This window comes from Haliotis rubra, unplaced genomic scaffold, assembly GCF_003918875.1.
Source record: "Haliotis rubra isolate DU_JTF1 unplaced genomic scaffold, ASM391887v1 Scf925, whole genome shotgun sequence".
In the NCBI taxonomy this organism is placed as follows: domain Eukaryota; kingdom Metazoa; phylum Mollusca; class Gastropoda; order Lepetellida; family Haliotidae; genus Haliotis; species Haliotis rubra.
The window spans coordinates 349,883-370,629 of NW_025767663.1; the positions used below are offsets into that span (position 1 = coordinate 349,883).

The 20,747-nt window shown below is 40.1% G+C and overlaps 2 protein-coding genes across 2 annotated transcripts in view; one reads left to right on the plus strand and one right to left on the minus strand.

The window, feature by feature from the left end:
• The window catches only part of LOC124264450, a 51,600-nt gene extending 35,240 nt beyond the window's left edge, over positions 1-16,360 (minus strand). The window contains exons 1-4 of the mRNA XM_046699193.1: positions 16,277-16,360; positions 14,520-14,803; positions 3,556-7,544; positions 2,125-2,220 (exon numbers count right to left, since the gene is read on the minus strand). Coding sequence (XP_046555149.1) covers positions 2,125-2,220; positions 3,556-7,544; positions 14,520-14,734 — 4,300 coding nt within the window. The 5' untranslated portion in view covers positions 14,735-14,803; positions 16,277-16,360. The remainder of the gene's footprint in view (positions 1-2,124; positions 2,221-3,555; positions 7,545-14,519; positions 14,804-16,276) is intronic.
• A 227-nt stretch (positions 16,361-16,587) lies between these two features.
• On the plus strand, positions 16,588-20,335 carry LOC124264455. The gene is given in 6 exon segments (XM_046699197.1): positions 16,588-17,129; positions 17,457-17,493; positions 17,495-17,587; positions 17,798-17,941; positions 18,051-18,352; positions 20,200-20,335. Coding segments are annotated over 6 exon segments (1,185 nt in total). The 5' UTR covers positions 16,588-16,656.
• Positions 20,336-20,747: the final 412 nt, after the last annotated feature.

Consider the following 20,747-nt stretch of genomic DNA (forward strand, 5'->3'; position numbering starts at 1 on the left):
TACAAGGCTACGCCTGGCTTACGCCTGCTGGGTAGGTGGCGTAAATATAGAGCGCTACGACTGGCGTAACTTTGACTACGTCTACTATGTGCATACCGGTTTAACGTGACGTCCGGGCGCACATTTTACTTACGCCCGGACTAGAATTTACGCCCGACATATGCATACGGCCAATGGTGTTACTTGGTGTACCCATTTAAGTGACATGATAAACAAAATTGTTTGTGGCACTGGTGTAAAGGTTATTTATGATTGAGGTGGAGTGTGTCTTGTCACTCGTAACAGAAGCGTATATACAGAGACACTGCTGTTAGTGGAAGAATACAAGCAAAAAGTCAAACACAGCTAAGGGGAGACAACTTGGTGCTAGCGTTTTTCAGTCAGTATCTAACAGCTGCTTGAGAAGAGTACATTTTTGTCCAAATTTCAGCAAATAACATTAGTTCTTAAGTTATAACCAGATTTCCACAGCTGCACAAGGACAATGCTAACTCCAATGAAATCAACACAAAAACAAAAGTAACTGGAATTAGACAAAAAATTCAATAATCAAATACAACATGATGAATATGATGAAATACTGCATGTACATGCAAACTTTAACAGGTGATACTAAGCTGAATTACTGCCTTGTTCCTGAACATGTCCATTGTACAGAAAAGTAATTGGTGTATATGGTATATAAAGCTGGGTACAGGGGTGGAAATAACCCATTGCCCGACGTCCGAGTCCAGTGTTTTTTTCTGTCAGGCAAGCAAATTTGTATATCACACTGTACCGGTGTCCAGTTGACTTTCCAATGTTAATTATGTCGTTTATTTTAAAAATTCAACAAGAAAATGGCTGGTATAGTGGGAAAATTATCAGGGCAAGTGACTTTACATGTGCCACTGTTCCGGAGTACACTAGCAATTTTAAAGTTATTTCCACCCCTGGGGTATGAAAGCTGTGATGACATCTATTTTTGTTTGAGTGTTCGTTGTTTAATGCTACACTCAGCAATACTCCAATTATATGGCAGCGGTCTCTAAATTCTCCACTGTCAATCCAGTGATTGAAAGCATGAGCATCCATCTACAAAATTGGGTACAATGACATGTGTCAACCAAGTCAGCGAGCCTGGCCACCTGATCCCATTAGTCACCTCTTTGGACAAGTATGGGTTTCTAATCTGGATTTTCACAGGTTGATGACATTTATTACTGATTGTGGAACATGCATCACCTTCAGTCATAAAGTAAAAGACAAAGTGTAAAAGACATGATATATAGATGCACTCTACCAGATTCACACAGACATGCAATACTCTGATGGCCTACTCATGGAAGTGAGAAAACGCATCAGTGAGGACCTTTCCTATAAACCTGGTCAGCAGTAATTGTGGCCGAAGCCATTGATCCATGTGTCTGTGGTATAATGATAGACAATCATAAAAGGTATCTGTTTTTTCCTGAGCCAACCTGACAAAATACTAAAGTCCAAGCAAAACACATGAATATCTTTTTCAGGAACTCATAGTTTGGACTTCTGAAAAGCCCATAAAAGAGTTACATCTGGTGTTGGGAATTGGATGAAATCTCACAATTGATGATTGGTTCATTACCAACCAGCAATCATCGAAACAAAATTGGTTAGCGTAATTTTTCAGACTTTCCTATTCAGGTTGTTATTGCAGATAAGTATAACGTGGTTCTTTGTTGTTGTTTTTTGTTTGCATTTGCAAACTTCACATCCCAGGTAAAATGAGGCAACTTGGTACTTTAAAGTGATGACTAATTTATCATGAACATAAACCTCCTGAAGATCCAGTCATGACTTTTCAGATAGTGAAGTGTGATTTCTAAGAATTAAACACATTTTCAGGCTGTGACAGTTTCTAAGATATGTTTCAAGTGTTTCAAACTCTAAAACAGTAGTTCCAAAATCGTTTGTGTTCAATTATGAGAAAATATGATCGATTGCTTGGTCGTTGGTCACTGCAACCAATCTTCGAATATTTCAATTAATCGGAACACCAAAAGTTACATCAGCATGCTGTAAAGTGTTGCAGACAATATGTCTTTTGGTCTCCTACCAACTCTGTTATAACACTTTAAAGATGTACAAGTCAACATAATATCTCACCTTCGTCAGTATCTCCATCATTTTCATATCCGCACTGTTTCCACTGGTCCTCAAACATTGTGTTCCCAGTAAGACTGTTCACATAGATCTTCTTGCCTGATAAGCGAATGTGATAGATATAGGATCATACAGAGGACAATGTTTATCATGCTGACTTTCTGACAGCCACATCGGCATGATCATAATGATCAGAGGATAGCATGAGCAATGATCTACAATGACAACAGGGGTGGAAATAACCCATTGTTTTTTTTCTGTCGGGCAAGCAAATTTGTATATCACACTGTACCAGTGTCCAGTAGACTTTCCAATGTAAATTATGTTGTTTATTTACAAAATCAACAAGAAAACGCCGGTATAGTGGAAAAATTATCAGGGCAAGTGATTTTACATGTGCCACTGTACCGGAGAACACTAGCAATTCTAGAGTTATTTCCACCCCTGTGACAAAGGTACTGATGTCTAAACAGAATTACCACTTCCGTGCATATTCAAACTAAACTTTACCTGTAACACATGTTACATTTGGGATTACGCCTTCTTAGTAAATTACAGATTCTAGTACTTTTGTTGGGTTGAGTCCCATCCGGGATTCGAACCCACACCCTCAGAGTCAGGTACCTAATCGTCAGCACACAAAGTCAGCCACCTAACCCGCTCAACCACTGTGACTTCCACAAAAATGGACAACTGGTAGTCTTTGAGTGGCAATTTCACAAGTTGGAGAGTCAGACAAGGACAAACTTTATTGATTTCATCCAGTACGGCAGGTATATAAGTTGTGCCATGCACAGTCAACAAATGTTAAACCTTGCATTAGCATGATAATTACAGATACATCACTATGGTGACAACATGAATATTAAACTGATATGGACAGTTAACACTTACATAGATTAACATCTGGTCTCTGAAATTAAAATATTTTACAGAAAAAAAGGGTTCCTATATTAGGCCAGACCAATTCTATGTCTTGTTTTACGGATCCGCCTGTCATATTTTTTCAAGAATAAGAAAAAAAATAAAAATTAATTTTCCCCGCTCAAAAAATTAAACATGTATTTATAGGCCAAAAATGTAAACTTACAAGAAAATTGTTTTTAGGTTGTTTATTGCCCCATATACACTTCAAAAATTGCCAAAAGTAAAATACTTTGAGCATTTAGAAGGAATATCACTTTATTGGTGATTTTATTTTTATTTTATTTCCCACCTGCCTTTAAGCTTTCTGAGGTCAAGAATCCGTAAAACAAGAATAAAATTGGTCTGGCCTTATATAAGTAAAAAATACGGACACTTTCTTCATTTTCAGAACCTGTGGTAACCTGGACTTATGACATTCTAGACTTGCAAGGGCTGTTTTGGGTATATTTGTTTCAGGGTTGGTATGACAGACTAACACAGACAAAATAATTAATTTCTACATTTTACCTGTCTTGGGATCCTCCACATCTGACCATGTCGGTTTTGTCACTGTCTGGATGTGTGTCCCCGTTGAGCTGCAAGATGGCTGATCATCTGTGTCTCCAGTGATGAAACAACTAGATCCAAGGTCCCTATTTCCAATGTTCACATCAGACACTGGTCCACAGCTGGAGTCACAGGCTTGTTCCCCATCACACTGGCTTGAACCATGATTTGATGAACAAGACTTAGTATGAATATCATCCAGAGTTATCTCCCTTGAATCAACAAAATTTTCTGTCATTTCATTGTCAAATTCTTTTGCAAGATTTTCATCTATTTCATTCAAATTTTCTAACACAGCTTCTGTAGGTGTGACTTCCATAGGCACACCTATGCATGAATTATCCGCAGAAGACTTAGTCTGTTGATGGGTGCTTTGTGCCCTGTCAGGCATGGTCTCACTTACATCATCACTATAACCTCTGCCATAAACCTGAATTTCATTATCCTGTGAGTCTCCCGGCAGCAATTTTCTCAAGGGGAAGGAATCATCTGTACTGGTCAATTTGGTTGAATCTGCCTGTTGGGGACTGCGCTGACCACATGTTAAGGAGTTAAAATCCGGACAATCCTCAAATGTAGAATGAGGCAGAGAAATCAAAGGTGAGTCTGATGCAAAATCATCTTCCTTCTTCATAGAGATATACGATGGCTTTGAAGTGGTGATTGAACACGAGTCAGCAAGAGTCATCTCACTTTCAGAATCTCCACTCTTCTCCTCCTTATTCCAGCATGAAGTACCAGACGGAAGGAGAACAGAAAAGGATGAATCAGGCAAGTCTGGGTCAGCAACATCTTCCTCTTCTTCACCAATAACAGAACCATCACCAGTCAAACCAGGCAGTGTTTCGTAGACATAATCTACTTTCCCAGCTGGGCTAGAGGGTGATCCTGTCATGGGTGTAACTCTATCAACATTGGGTGAGAATCCCCCACTTTGACAATCCTCATCGTATGCTTTCACATCCATTGTAAAGCCTTGTGAAGATAGACCAGTTGGCTGGAAGCTCTGTGTGCAGTAAGCTGGAGGAGAGCCACCCTCTTGATCAGACACTTCAGGTGAACAAATGTCCACATGTGGCAGAATTACCGAGTCTACACTCTCTGTTTCCGATAAATCTAAATAATCTGGCATTGTACTGTCGTCAACTCGGTCACAAACTCTGTCGGAGTATGACGTGAATGGCAGTAAAGTTCTTCCAGTTCTACCTCTTTCACATGTTACATTCTGGTTTAAATCAGAACCCTGTAATGACTTCTCACTGCTTGATGTGACAGGGTTATTTCCGTCAGCCTCAAAATCAGTAGGAGCTGTTGGTAGTTCTAACGGATCAGGAACTGCTGTATCAACCAGAGTTTCCACCTTGTTCTCATTTTTGTCAGAGATGACGTTCTCTACATCTTTGAAAACTGATGCAGGTGTCTCAACAAAGGATGAAGATGACAGGAACTCTCTACTGCATGTTTTCACACAAGAATCATCAACACAACTCCTTTTGGCTAACTTTGATAGCTTTGCTGCAGTTGATAAAGCAAATGGATTAAATCTTTTCCTGTCTGAATGTTCTGATGTTGAAGTGAGATGCTCAATGTCATCAAGAGTGGGCACAACGGGACTCCTTTCACTGACATATTGTTCTGCAGCTGCTCTGGATAGTGATGGTTGTTGTTGGATTTGAATGGCAGATGTTGACACCACTGCTATGTCCTGGACTGTAGAAGATGAAGGTACATTGGTAACAAATGTTTGTTGATGAGCTATCTGTTCTCCATAATGAATGGTAGAAAAGTCATCCTGTGATGGCAAGCTGCTTGTCCTGCATGAATCTCTAAGCTGAGTGAAGCTGCTATGAACATAATCATGACATGCTTCTTTCTTAGCAGATTCTCCATAAACAATACTAGTTTCTGATCCTCTTATTTGTTCAGAAGAAGCTTCCCTTGCTAAAGGTTCTGACAGCCCTGTTGTTTGATTACCCGAAGTTCCAGGATTGTTGGAACACTGCCTAGTCTCAAGGTTAGTGTTCTTAAATTTTTGTAACTTGGCACTGATGATTCTCTTTCCTGCTGCAGACCTTGCATTTAGAACCAGTCTTTCATTGATCTTCTTGGCTGCAGACTTCTCAGCATGTTCTTCATCAGCTCTGGTTTCACTGAGGCTACGGAGAGCTGCAAGTCCAAGTCTCTTGCACATCTCGACTGCTGATGATTTTGATTTCTGTGAGATGAGGTGAAGGTTCTGTAACTTCTGTCTTCCAGAAGTGGAAGCACTAGGAGGAGAGTCTGGTAGACATATAAAGGCTTTCGTTTCAGTTTCTACATTATACAAAGTGTCAGACTTCATCTTTGTCAGAGAGGCTCTTAAGGTACTGGGTAAGGGATCTTCACTGTCGTCAGATGGATTTGATGCTGTGATGTCCACAGCTATGGATTCAGGTAGCTGCATTGGTTCCTCCGAAATGTTGTCATCAGCTACTTCCTTCCCATCACCTGACTGGTGGTCTGTGACTGTTGAGGTCAGTAAATTGATAGATATTGCTTCATGGAGTGACTCAGAAGAATACAGAGTTGAATTGTTCATTTCAGGAGGCTTCTGATATTTACCAGCAATTGGTGTTTGAGCTGGTGTTTGAGACGATTTTGCTGTACAAATGCCATTTTTGTCGGACATATCCCCATCACTACTGTTTTGAGCATGTAACACAGGTGTCTCATTTATCACATTAACTTCAGTTGATGATTTTGAAATATTTTCAGAATTGACTGAGTCCTCATCCTTTTGGTTTATCAAACTTTCGTCTTGAATAAGCTGATTCCTTCGAATTGCCATAACATCCCGAGGTCTCCTCACTCTCTTAGAGAAGAGGCAGTTAGATGCATTGAGTGTAGAAATGTTCTCTGTATAGTCCTTAACTTTGGCTTCGGGATCTGATGAATCAGTGGCTTGATTTATACCCGACTTCGATCCTTCAGCATCTTCACCTCCCTGGGGTGCCCCATCCCCACTGTCTGGGATCTTCAGTGCATCACTTTGGCTGCTCTCACCTGGTACTGTGACAGGAGAAACTACAGACAGGTCTGACACAGAAACCAGGTTCTCTTTCTTCAGGAACTCCATTATCATTTCATCAATGCCGTCGGTCAAAGCTGTCCAATCTTTGAACTCAACTAATGTCTTTGCTGGGTCAAAGGTGATATCATATGCATCAAGTGGACATTTCACATTGATAACAAACATGGCATACTTATCTCCTTGTTTTGGTGGACTTGAGGACGGGGCACCTGCCAATTGTGATCCTCCCATACTCCCTTCAAAGTTGGATCCTTTTCTCTTTAATACAAGAGACCTTCCCAATGTATGATTCAAAATTTTGTGTACTTTCGTCTTCAGAACCAGTCTACCATTGACATATACAAACTGCAGGCTCTTACTGCAGTGACCTTCTTTCCCAATAAAGCCTTCCACTTGAAAACAACCCTCCTGGAGAGATACCTCTCTCAAACATTTAGACTTCCCAGTACCAAACAGATGCATAAAGGCTGTTAACACACTGCTACTTTTCTGTGTCTGTAAAAGTATGTTCCCGTTAATATCATTTCTGAGACTGAAGCTTACAGATGGGTGGATCAAAGCAATTCCTTCAACTCTATAGCGTATCCTCTCTAGTTCCAAAGCTTCATTCATGTTTTTCTTCCTCACTGGTAGACTGTAGAACAAGTCGTGGGCTGTCACAGTGGTACCTATGGACGGTCGATGAATAACAGACTCTGACACTGCCTGTGCAACACCTTTCTGGAACATCTTACAGTATGTCTGATGGGACCTACTGGTTCGACTGTTTATCTCCAGCACAGCTGCTGTATCGCGCATGCTTGCAATAGCCTCACCCCGATAGCCGAAATACTGAAGATTGTTTAGATCTTCAAGCTCATGACACTTGCTGGTGGAGTACCTTAAACAGATATGGGCACATTAATTAATGACTACATTAGAAATTATTTCATATGTTTGTTGCAACCAAGGACTCTCATGTCAAACTTGCCAAAATAATGCCTGGGAAGATGATTTTATAGTTATCATGCTCCCTCATTACATTTGAAATACTTTATGAAATATAGATACATGCTCTATTCATCTTTTGTTTGTTAGAAACTTGTCATTTTGTAACACCCTATATACATCAGCTATCAGGCAAGACATCCCAATCATTAAAATGCTATAGAGTTTGATGTGCTTTCATTTACTTACGTCACAGTTGAATTTTCCCTAAGAAATATTTGAAATCTAAATATGTAATTTTTAGAGTAAAATTGATATTTTATACTTATCCTGACTCATGCTCTTTTGCTTGTCTTCTTCTTCTTGCGAACATAGTGGAACACTTGTATCTCCCTAATTGAAGTTCCCTTCAATAAAGAAATCACTAATTAGTACTCACGAGTTACCTGCCCTCCACAAGCGCAGGAACGAGGGCGCCACCTCCACCCATGTGCCTCACTCTCTCCTCATATACTGAGCCCAACATTTGAATTTTCAGGGAAATCCAAAGTGTTATGTGGGGAGGATGGGAGGGCTTACCTCATGAGTCAGGATAAGTATAAAATATCAATTTTACTCTAAAAATTAAATATTTTTCCTTATCCTGACTCATGCTCTTTTGCTTGTAGAATCCCACGGAAAAGGAGGTGGGAATATATAATACTTTGGATTTTAATAATTAGTGATTTGAACTGTGATGATTGTAATAACCCCTATGGGAACTTCATAAAGGCACTGAACTGATGAATTCCTGCTGCTAACTTATCAGCTGCCATATAAAGGTTATTACAATTTACTTATTATGATAAAGTATATATAACATTAATACAATGCTTAAGACTAATAGACTTAAGCTTGTTAATATGATAGTATAAACTCCTTAGAGTTTGTTAGCTAAAATACTTTATGATATAAACATAGTACTGAGCTTAAGATATGATTAAACTTAAGCTAAATATATAATAGCAAAACTCCTTAGAGTTCATTAGCTAATATACTTTATAATGTAATCATAATGCTTAAGATATGATGAAACTTAAGCTAAATATATAATAGCAAAAAACCCTTTAGAGTTTGTTAGCTAATATACTTATATGATATAAACATAGTATTGAGCTTAAGATATGAAAGAAAACTTAAGCTACATATATAATAGCAAAAAACTCCGTAGAGTTTGTTAGCTAATACATGTTATAATGTAACCATAATGCTTAAGATATGATGAAACTTAAGCCAAATATATAATAGCAAAAACTCTTTAGAGTTTGTTAGCTAATATACTTATATGATATAAACATAGTACTGAGCTTAAGATATGAATAAGCTTAAGCTACATATATAATAGCAAAAACTCCGTAGAGTTTGTTAGCTAATATATTTTTACGATATGAGAATAGTATTGTGCTTAAGATATAATTAACTTAAGCTACATATATAATAGCCAAAAACTCTGTAGAGTTTGTTAGCTAATACATTTATAATGTAACCATAGTACTGAGCTTAAGATATGATTAAACTTAAGCTAAATATATAATAGCAAAAAACTCCTTAGAGTTTATTAACTAATATACTTTTATGATATAAACATAGTACTGAGCTTAAGATATGATTAAACTTAAGCTATATATATAATAGCAAAACTCCGTAGAGTTTGTTAGCTAATACATTTTATAATGTAACCATAATGCTTAAGATATGATGAAACTTAAACTAAATATATAATAGCAAAAAACCCTTTAGAGTTTGTAAGCTAATATACTTATATGATATAAATATAGTACTGAGCTTAAGATATGAAAGAAAACTTAAGCTACATATATAATAGCAAAAACTCCGTAGAGTTTGTTAGCTAATACATGTTATAATGTAACCATAATGCTTAAGATATGATGAAACTTAAGCCAAATATATAATAGCAAAAACTCTTTAGAGTTTGTTAGCTAATATACTTTTATGATATAAACATAGTACTGAGCTTAAGATATGAATAAGCTTAAGCTACATATATAATAGCAAAAAACTCCGTAGAGTTTGTTAGCTAATATATTTTTACAATATGAGTATAGTACTGTGCTTAAGATATAATTAACTTAAGCTACATATATAATAGCCAAAAACTCTGTAGAGTTTGTTAGCTAATGCATTTATAATGTAACCATAGTACTGAGCTTAAGATATTAAAAGAACTTAAGCAAAATATATATAGCATGTAGCTATTTAGTACTGTTATAAGATAAGTAGAAATCTGTAAGATTGACTTACCTTCTCCGAGGAACTGTCAACTGCTGTGCGAGGACCATGGGACCGAATTGGTGGATACCTGAGACGTCCTCGGTGGTGATATCTCTCAGATAATGGTTGGCAAACACCATATCGGATCTCCAGAAATAACCCTCCATTATTTCAATAGCACTTGTGTAGAGCAATTGTAGAAGTTAGCGCTCTAATATCATGAGGATTAGAAGCTCATGGAGGGTCGAGTCCTGCAGTCTTGTAGGCACGTAGTATGACAGTTCTGATCCAAAAGGAGATAGTAGTGCAATGAGACTTCAGTTCTGCGTAGCTTGATGATAGAGGAATTAATCTCTCATGTTTCCCTCCTGTTTGGCTCGGTGGAGATATATTTACAGTGCTCTTACTGGCCATCGTGATAGATTCATCGTATCATGGAGTCCAAGTATATCATCAAAGCGTGTTCATAAACCTCACTTGTGAGGTGTTGGAGCACTATATTCAGATCCCAAGTTGGAGCGTGAAACTTCCGTTTTAATCCTCCAATCAGAAAGCTTCAGTAGGTTTACTAACCATCTAGTTGTGTTAGTAGCTTGATGATGAAATTCAGCTGTAGTCTGAGACGCTGTGGATTGGGATCCACTTGTATCCCGTCGTCTAGGTAAATTCGCTGCGAAGTCCTTGACGATGTAGGTGCACAACCAGGTGTGACTGTCATCGTTGAACTTTATGTAAAAATCGCCTGACGACTGCCGTGCCTCGTCCCTTATCTTGACAGGGGAGGTCTCTAACCTCAAGAAGGCAGCCCAATCATGAAGGTTCAGATTAGCTGGACTGTAAGGGAGGCTTGCTCGATTCACTGATATATTGTTGTCACTTGCAACCTAAGTCTTGAACTGTGAACTAAGATTGACCTCTCATGGTCGTTGTCCATCATCGCGTCCAATCAGAACAAGGCATTTTGATTCTGTAGAATACCCGCTGTGATGTCACCGGTGTAGCAGGAAAAAGAACCTTGTATAATATCGTGCCGTCGTTGATGTTAGAACAATCGTCGGTCTTCACCGTAGCTTCCCGAAGTTACCCGAGTGACCACGTGTTTCGAGGGTTAATGGTAAACACGCTGAACCTCCGCCGAAATACCTCGCTCTGTAATATTAATGCTGGGTAGGTTATTTTCCTGGCTGTCGTGAAAGTAACTTCAGTTTTGAATATAATTCCGACTTCCTTATATAAAGGTACAATAAACTTGCAAGTTGTCAACTTGTAGACTGTATACATGAATGTATCGACATAATTGTAGAATTAAAGCTGAACTTGTTGTACATATTTCTTCTCAGAGAACGTCGACGATTATGAGTTATAGTTATACTCGCTGTAACAAGGCTGCTGTTCAATTTCGATATTGAATTGTCTGCAGATCTGCGTAATGGTCATGCATGTAGATAATCGTATCGTAGTCCGCGATTGCATATCTAGCAATCTATACGGAAAAGTTGATTCCTGTGAAGATCTATGAAACATCGTTGACTAATTAATACAGCGGACGTTCTGTGTTGTAAATAGCCTGTGCAATTGTCTTCGCCAGGCTTGTAGACGGCATATGGCATACAGTTGATAGACAACTCATGCGATGTCTTGAACGGACTGGACAGTGGCTATATATGACGAAAGTGGCTAGTATATGGAGACCTTGGAGGAGACTTCCTCGCTAACTGAGACTTCGCCAAGCTCGAAGTATCCCTTCTAGATCTTCTGGGTGAAGTAGACTTGGAGCCACTTAGCCTTAGCGACCTTCGAAGGTATCGAGTCAGAGCCCGATCAATATATATATGGAGCTTGCTTCGCTGAATCCACCTCTGTGTTCAACAGGTGTGGGCTCGGCTAAAGCGCTTACTCCTCCTCAGCGACGCCCCTTGCAACTGGTGAGGCTCTAGCTCCTTCGCGGAGGCTGCCTGGGACTTCCTTAGCGAAGCGGCGTGTCTAGAGTCCGATCAATATATGAGCGCTTTGCTTTGCTAACCTCACTCTGTGTTCTACAGGGTGTGGTTCTTGCTGGTCCTTCTTTGCATAAGTTGGGTCGAGTAGATCATCCTATCATCTTCAGAAGTCGTGCGAAATCTGGTGATAAGAGTCTCATTGATCGTTCTAGATCTATTAAGGGCCAAAGAACATACGCCCGTCATAGTGTGGCGTTTGAACTTTCGTGGCTTTATGGAAGGCTGTGTCCAAATTCTGTGGCACCGCAGCAATCGGGTCGATCGAGGTAAGGTGATGGCGCCTGCATCGTCCTCCTTCATCAGGTAAGTATGCCGGAAGTTACCACTCTTGGAAGGTGAAGAAAGGTCTAAGTTGTTAACCATCCAATAACGTATCTCAGCGTCTGAGAAAATGATACCTCCATCATCTTCTACCACGGGATCGCTGATAACAGGTTGATGCTCTTCTGATGGTGGACTATGTGCTTCTACCACTGTACAGGGTGACGTTAAAGGAGACCTGACTGTGGACTTCTGTGAAGACTTATGTGGTGACCTGCGAGGAGATCGACGTGGTGATGTACGAGGAGATCGGCGCGGTGAACGGCGAGGTGATCGGCGAGGGGATCATCTTGGTGAATGGTCTGACGAGCTGCATCTTAAGGTTGACCTTCGCGGAGATCTGTGAGGTGAATGTTGACAGCTTCGCGAAGCTCTTGTGGAATCCCTCGATGTCCTTCTGGACGAAGATGATTTAGAGCCTGTTAATGGTGCCCTTCGCGAAGGCCTTCGCGAAGCTTCCTCTGCGTCCGGTCCTGGGGAACGACGACTTGACCTTCGCGAAGGCTTTCGTGAAGTCTGGTGGTCCAAGTCCGAATCTAAGGATGAAGCCGAGGTAGGTGATGATCTATCAAGCCTTCGCAAGGCTGTACATCTGGGTCCTTCGTCGAGGTGGTCTGTGACTTCCTTCGCGAAGGTGGCTTCGTCGTGGCCGCTACGTTGACGGGGGGTCCCTCTGGGGTGTCGTCTACGTTGGAGCCTTCGCGAAGGTTCAGGTCCTGGGCTGATTGTCTCTCCAGTCTGTAGTGGTCCTCCATCATCTTCATGATTTGCCGCATCAGGTCGTCTGGGACGGTCTGCGACGATGTAGTCGGTGCCCTCTCTGCGATGTTAGCGACGGGGCCCTCAGGAAGATCGTCCGACATCGGTGTAGACACATCAGGCTGCATGGCGATCTGTGCTGACGTCATTTTTGCCAACCCCGGTCGTCTCTTGTGGCGAAGATCGGGGATGATGATCGGCTGATCATCGTAGAGGCCCAGTTCAGCGGCTGGAACAATCTCGGCTGAGAAAGTCCTAGATGAAACTAGTGTTTTGGTGTCCATATTTTTTTAATAATGTGGTTCCGTTTCCGCCAGAGAAAATTGGTTCCGTTTTTGCCCGAGTGGTTCCGTTTTCGCCAATTGGATTTTGGTACCGTTTTGACGTGGTTCCGTTTCCGCCAATTGGTTTTTGGTACCGTTTTGACGTGGTTCCGTTTTAGCCTGCACCCGTCTAAAATGTCATCTCAGCAAAATGCCACCAATTTCATCTGGAGAAAACAGCACTGGTACTGAGTTTCAGATGTTAATAATTTGAATTATAACAAACACATTCTGTATCTATATATTGTTTACAAAATACAATGACAGAATGTCTCGGGTACCAAATAATCATCACCTAACACACTGTAGATGAAGTCCTAGTAGACTTCGTTGATTTCCCCTCAGAGGTCGACGCTGCCCTGGGGGTGCGAAGTCTGCGTTGAGATGAAGTAGAAGCCCTCTAGTCTTCGGCTGCGACGACGGGATGTCTGGGAAAGCAGGACGCTTCTTGGAGACGGCGGACTACGTCCAACGCCTCTCCACCACTCTAGCGGAACACCAGACGGGAGGGGGGTCGACCAACAGCAGTAGACTGGCGAGGGTTCAGGTGTATCAGTCATGGCTAGACTCTGCTTACGCGACCTATCTGCTGCGCGTCTCAAACGCAAAGTAAATATTTATTAAAAGCAGAATTGGATAAATTAGTACAGCAACTGCAACGTGAATAAAATGAACATGGCGCAGTACAGCTAGGGCATATTAAATGCGGATCAGCAGCAGAAAAAACGTAATCTGCAAACAGTACAGATTTTCATCAACGTAATCCACTGAACAAACACGGCTTCCCGTGAATAAACAGTAGAAACACGACTAAATATCAATACATAATTGTTGAAGGATACTAGCTAAACCTCTATAGATGCCTATACGAGGTAACTAACTAAAAATAATCAAAGGATATAGTGTGTAGGGAGACACAGGCGCTCTCACATCCTGCTCACTGGGCGAAGAAGGAGAGAGTGAGGCACATGGGTGGAGGTGGCGCCCTCGTTCCTGCGCTTGTTGAGGGCAGGTAACTCGTGAGTACTAATTAGTGATTTCTTTATTGAAGGGAACTTCAATTAGGGAGATACAAGTGTTCCACTATGTTCGTAAGAAGAAGAAGACAAGCAAAAGAGCATGAGTCAGGATAAGGAAAAATGATAAATTTTATGATCTGAAATATTTGGATAACTGTCTTTTTTGTCCTTGAGGTGTAAAACATCATTCATGGTCAGACTGTCAATGGAAACAAACCAATCAATAAAACTGTACCTCTCACCAACTTTCTCCAGTTGGTCTCTGCCTATGCCTTGACCATTGTCCACTGCCTGTACCTTGAAGCAAGGTAGATCTACTCTGACTGCTATGCATGAGGCACCAGCATCTAGCGCATTCATGATAAGCTCCTCTACACATTGTGTGAGGCTGGTGATGGCCACGCCAGAACGCAGGTGGGACTGTACCTCATCAGAGAGCTGACGGATCATCTCAGAGTGTCAAATTGTCAAGCCATTGCCCTTTGCAGCCAGACCAACATCTTCCTGGATTCTATAATACTGAAAGAAATAACAAAATTGTCAAATGTAAAACTCCCCTGTGGATGTTACTCTGAGTGTTTAAGTGAGTGAGTGAGTGAGGGTGTATGCTGCTTCTAGCAATATTCCAGCAATATCACAGTGGGGGACACCAGAAATGGGCTTCACACATTGTACCCATGTGGGGAATCGAACCCGGGTCTTCGGCGTGACAAGCGAACGCCACCCCACCGCCAGAGTGTTTAAGACAATGAAGTAGCTGCAAAAATATCTGAAAAAATATTTCAGTTCCTGAATTAATCTACTGCCAGTGAATGAAAAAAGAAAGAGGCTTTGTGTGTGTTGGCTAGGGGTGGTCAGTAGGGGATGTGTGTGGTTGTGGGCGGGGATGGGGCATGAGTTAAGTGTTGAGAGCTACCGTTGCTCACAGCAAGCAGTTTGGTACACACCCACAATTTGGAGCAAAAGATGATAAATATATCACAGATGTAATATTGAATTAGCCTTGATAGCATTTGGTACAACAAAGATTTAAAATAAATTCTGCTTTGATAAAAATCTATTTTTGACATAAAAAACCAATCAGGCCCCGATTTCTCGAAATAAACTTTTACTCAAATTTCAAACTCAGTTTGACAATTTGAAACAGCTGAATTTTTAACTCAACTGCATTTTTAAAATAAAAAACCCCAAACACCTTGTCATCTATCTACCAAACTCAAATTGTCCACTATGTTTGAGTTTAATATTGATTTCAGTTTATTCTGAGAAATGCATTTTTCTGTGTTTTCTCAAATTTGAGTAAAAACTCAAACTTAAGTCAAAATTCAGACTTAAGTTGGTTTCAAGTTCAAAACTCTGTGCCAGATCGAGAGGCATATGAAACAGTCTAAAATGACAGGCAGTCTAAAATGTCATCTCAGCAAAATGCCACCAATTTCATCTGGAGAAAACAGCACTGGTACTGAGTTTCAGATGTTAATAATTTGAATTATAACAAACACATTCTGTATCTATATATTGTTTACAAAATACAATGACAGAATGTCTCGGGTACCAAATAATCATCACCTAACACACTGTAGATGAAGGCACAACCTTTGGATTTTGTAGATCGAGCAACTGAAAACGAACTCTATTCTTAGTATCTTACCCAAGCCGAGATGCACGGTCATGTCTTAACTGGACCTATCGCGGCGTTCGGCTACCGATATGAACAACTGGGACAAGGGTTTAATGTCACATACATTTTTCTTTTTACACAAAACTTACGTAGAAGGGTGCTCTGGTGGGGGTGGGGAGAAGAATTCGGGGGCTGACTGAAGTATAATAATTATCAGTTACGAAGAACAAGTTATCACTCGACAATCGGCTGTGACAGTGTGTCAGCAAAAACAAGCAGCACTTTTTCATAACGAAACTGGAAAATGACTCAGACACCAGGAAAGAAAATGACAGATGTTGGTACGTTACATGTTCAGTGACAGTACGTACATTCAAAGCGGAAACATCGTGACTCCATCTAACCGGATGTTTATGTGTTATGAAGGATCGTTTGTAAATCTCGTGTCAGATGGTCTCGCGCGAGGTTGGTTTGATCTAAAACTCGGATTCGTCCAGCCGGAACTAAGGATTTGACCGTAATTGTGGCAAAAGTCCGACCTTCGTAATCGGTATATCGGTAAAAATGAGATTGCCATCACTGGTATTTCGTTTGTTTTTACTAATTGAAATACTATAAATGTGGCATTAGTTTGTAAACAGGTCTTGAAAATGAAACATACAACCGATCAAACAATAGGAAATGCCAGTTGTTTACGGAAGTGATATCAAGAGGCTAGGTTGCGCGCGCAACCGGTAGGCAGAAGGCAACAATGGCCACCGACAACAATGCGAATCGCTGTAGCATGGAAGTTAAACAATGGTCAGATTATGTGCTGAAGTTATCTGTTGAAGACCGCGAGAGGTATATTTCAAAGCTGACATCTGGTGAGGGTACTCGTAGTTTGCCAGACCCCTATTGTTTGGCGAGCGGCTGGGTTGACGACCCGTCTTTGTGGCCGGCCATAACATTTACGGACATATATTTCTATCTTGTGGATACACCAGGACAATTCACTCACGACAGTTTGAGGGCGTACAAATCCTTAAAAGCGTACGACTACGTGGAAAGTGGACATGTTTACCCTATCTTTTATAATGCAATTGACGACCAGTCACCTTACTGCATTTTGAAGACGAAGGTGATTCCATCCCAGCGCCTTCGTGACAAACCACATCAGCCATGGGTTTGTGTCAAGAAATCTGAGGGGACAGTGTTTTGTGCCCACTGCACGTGTATGGCTGGGTAAGTTGGTTTTTTTATTGTATATAGTTGCCTATAATTTTCAACAGTTTTACCCAAATAACAGTGTATTTTTAGGATTGAAATATCTCAGATCTAAATTAAAGGATCCATATGTAATGGTTGGATTTTTGTAACAGATTCTATTTTTCATTGTTCCTTTTGAATTCTCATATCAATATCATTGCTTCAATACTTTTTAATATTATATAAAATTATACAATTTCATCTGTATGGTTCAAAAGGTGTTTTTCACGTTTTTAAGTGTACAGCTACTTCTCAGATTATATAATTTTTAATATAATAAAAGATATTGTTTGGATATTTCAGACTTGGAGAGGTATGCAGTCATGTGGCAGCCCTACTGTTCGTTCAAGGTTGATGCAGCTGTGAGGGCAGGATTAACCTCAAAAGCTTGCACCAGTGAAGCGTGCAAGTGGAATGCTGCTTACAGAAAAGAAGTAATGCTCTCACTTTTTCATATAAAATAATATACTTATTTAGCTTACTGTTCAGTATCATGTACTTTACATATGAAAACCATAGAAAATGAGGGGACTTACATTCATTATCAATTAGTGTTATATTTATATTGGCAATGAGGTGGCATAATGGTTGAAGTGTCTGCCTAAAACCACACACAGTTGCTCACTCTTACCTTATTATTTCAGCTCCAGCCCACCCCACTGTGTGAGGTTCAGCATCTGTTTGGACGTCGTCGGAAGGCAAACACTCCATCTGTGTCAGGAACAGGAAAAGCTCCACTTCCTGATATTGAAACACTTAAGTCGTTGAAAAGTGTATGCCCTAATGCTGTCTTTTTTTAAGTGTATTCCTCCACTAGATGAAGAGGAAACCGACAGTGCTGAAGAAGATGGCGAGACACATTTGTTCCCCCCAACAATTACAAGTCTTGTGTGTGAGGACAGAATCACTGATGAAAATCTCGAGTCTGTTTGTGAGGAGCAGTGGAACTCTTATCAGTGCGAACCGGCACAGATTAGCAACTTGGAGGAAGTTACCAAGAACCAAGCTATTAGCCCTCTTTGGTTTGAACACCGAAAAGGAAGAATAACCGGAACCAAAGCCCATGATATCTTGGTGATGAAGAAGACCACAGATCCAAAGAACACCATCATGAAGGTAATGGGCTATAACACAAAGGACATCTCCAAGAAAGCTGCAGTTGCCTGGGGCAGTGACAATGAGGCCAGAGCACGTAAACAGTATGCGAAACATCAGACAACACAGCATGCTCAGTTTGCGTGTAGAACAGTGGGGTTACTGATAAGTTTGCAAAAAACCTTACATGGCAGCATCAAGTGATGGCACTGTTATGTGCAAGTGTTGTGGTAATGGATGCTTAGAGATAAAGTGTCCATACAAGCACAGGGACCATGACATATCCACAGCAGTAAATGATAAGACCTTTTGCCTGGACAAGGACTTACACCTCAAGAAAGGACATAAATATTACTCACAAGTGCAGCTTCAAATGTATGTGCATGATGTAACCTACTGTGACTTTGTCATTTTTACAAATAAGGACATGACAATAGTCCGTGTGCCCAGGGATGATGAGTTTTGTTCAATTCTCATAGCAAAGTGTGACACATTTTCTTTAAACACATTTGCGGAAATTGTTTCAAGGAAACTTGAAAATGCAAAGCCTTGTTTGAGCGATGTTGTTACAGACACTGGTAATTCAGATATATGGTGCCTATGCCAGCAGGAGGAGTATGGTCGCATGATCATGTGTGAGGAGCCAATTGTTAGTACACTTGGTTCCATTATAAATGTGTCAACATTAGAAGGAAACCAAAGGGTTCTTGGTACTGTCCAAGTTGTATCATGGGATAAAGTTTCATACATGTTCAGAAGGAATCCCTTAGATCAGAACATAAGAAATTTGTTCAAGTATGTGTAAGTGCAGCTATGTAACCTCTTAGCAAAATTTTCACCATTAACATGGCCAAACTAAAATTTCATTTAAAGGTTAACTGTCAAATGGCTGACATGTGTTGGATTAGCAGACATGTCTTTACAATGGTACTATGTTACAAATATGTCAAGTGTATATGCATGTACACTATAAATGTCCCTCCTACTGACCATGCGAGTCATTAATTGATTGTGGAGACATGCCATCTCGACACACAAATTCTGTCATGTAAAAACCAGGCCAGAGGGAAAAACTGATTTATGTATCTTCATATCATTTTGTTATTATATTTGTAATGTTTAATTCAATTGTGTTATCAATCACAAAACACTCAGATGATGTCAAAGAAAATTGTATTGACAATCATATTCTTTTTGTATATTTCAAACATGTCAACACAAAATGTATTGTTTTCAGTAGACTTCTACATGTCAATCTTCTGTAGGAAGAAACATCACAGTATCAATCACAAAACATTCAGATGTTGTCAAGCAAATTGTATTGACAATCATAGTCTTTTTGTATATTTCGAACATTTCAACACAAAATGTATTGTTTTCAGTAGACTTCTACATGTCAATCTTCAGTAGGAAGATGTATGACAGTACTATTAAATAACGTGTTCATTTCACAAGATGCATTCGACAAATGCAATTTTTATGTGTCAAACATGCTTGATCTCTGTACATAAAATGAAGACTGTTTCAAATGGGGAAGAATACACACTATATTTGCCATTTAATCCTGTGTTTGTTGTTAATTTAAACATTTGAAAAACAATTACTGAAATCAATATGTTACCAAATATCTCATTTAAAATCTTAAACTAAATCAGAATAGATATCAGGAACATTGGGCCTTATTTGTTTACTGACTGGCTTACAAATTACATTCCCATTGCTCATAGTCATGTAAACCAACACAATAAGTATTTATGAACAAGATTACACTACAGCAAATTTTGATGAAGATTTGACAGAGCACTGCATACAGTCATAATATTGTCAAAATGAGGCACAAGGTTGATCTTCAGGGTGGTGCTCAGAATCTTGAAGTTTTTTACTCTTTCTATAGCCCTCTCAACATGTATTCTGGCCCGTGACAGCCTCCTTCCAATTTCGATTTCTTTAGGGCTGAGCTGAGATTTCCCCCGTGTAAATGCTGGTATGGCAAGCTGCGCACCACATGCAGCAAGGTCATCCGAAATAAGGAATCCGCGATCAGCAAGGATCAGATCCCCATGTTCCAGAAGCTGAAGGAATCCTGAGCGCTGTGTGATGACTTTGTCCGAAACCCTTCCACCAAAGGCTCGACACAAAGGTGACAGCTCCATGGGGTGCAATTCCTAACAGAAACTTTATAGTGTTATGGCTTTTATAGTTGGACCATGTCATAGCTCGTTGCAGTGAAATTGCCAGGCCTCTCAATAAATATTTTCGCAACAGTCTATAATGACCCTGCACTTTCTGTAAGATTGTTTGATCACTTTGGGCATATTTCTTATATATATCGTCACTTTCAGGCCAATGTATCAGGAATGATAATTTGTGGGCAAGTGGTGGAATGGTCTTACTGATTAAATCATTCACAGTTTGTCTTGACACTCCAAATCTGTAGGCCAAGTCCTGGTCTACTAGATTCAAACGTAGCTTCATCAGCACCAACATGAGCACACTGGC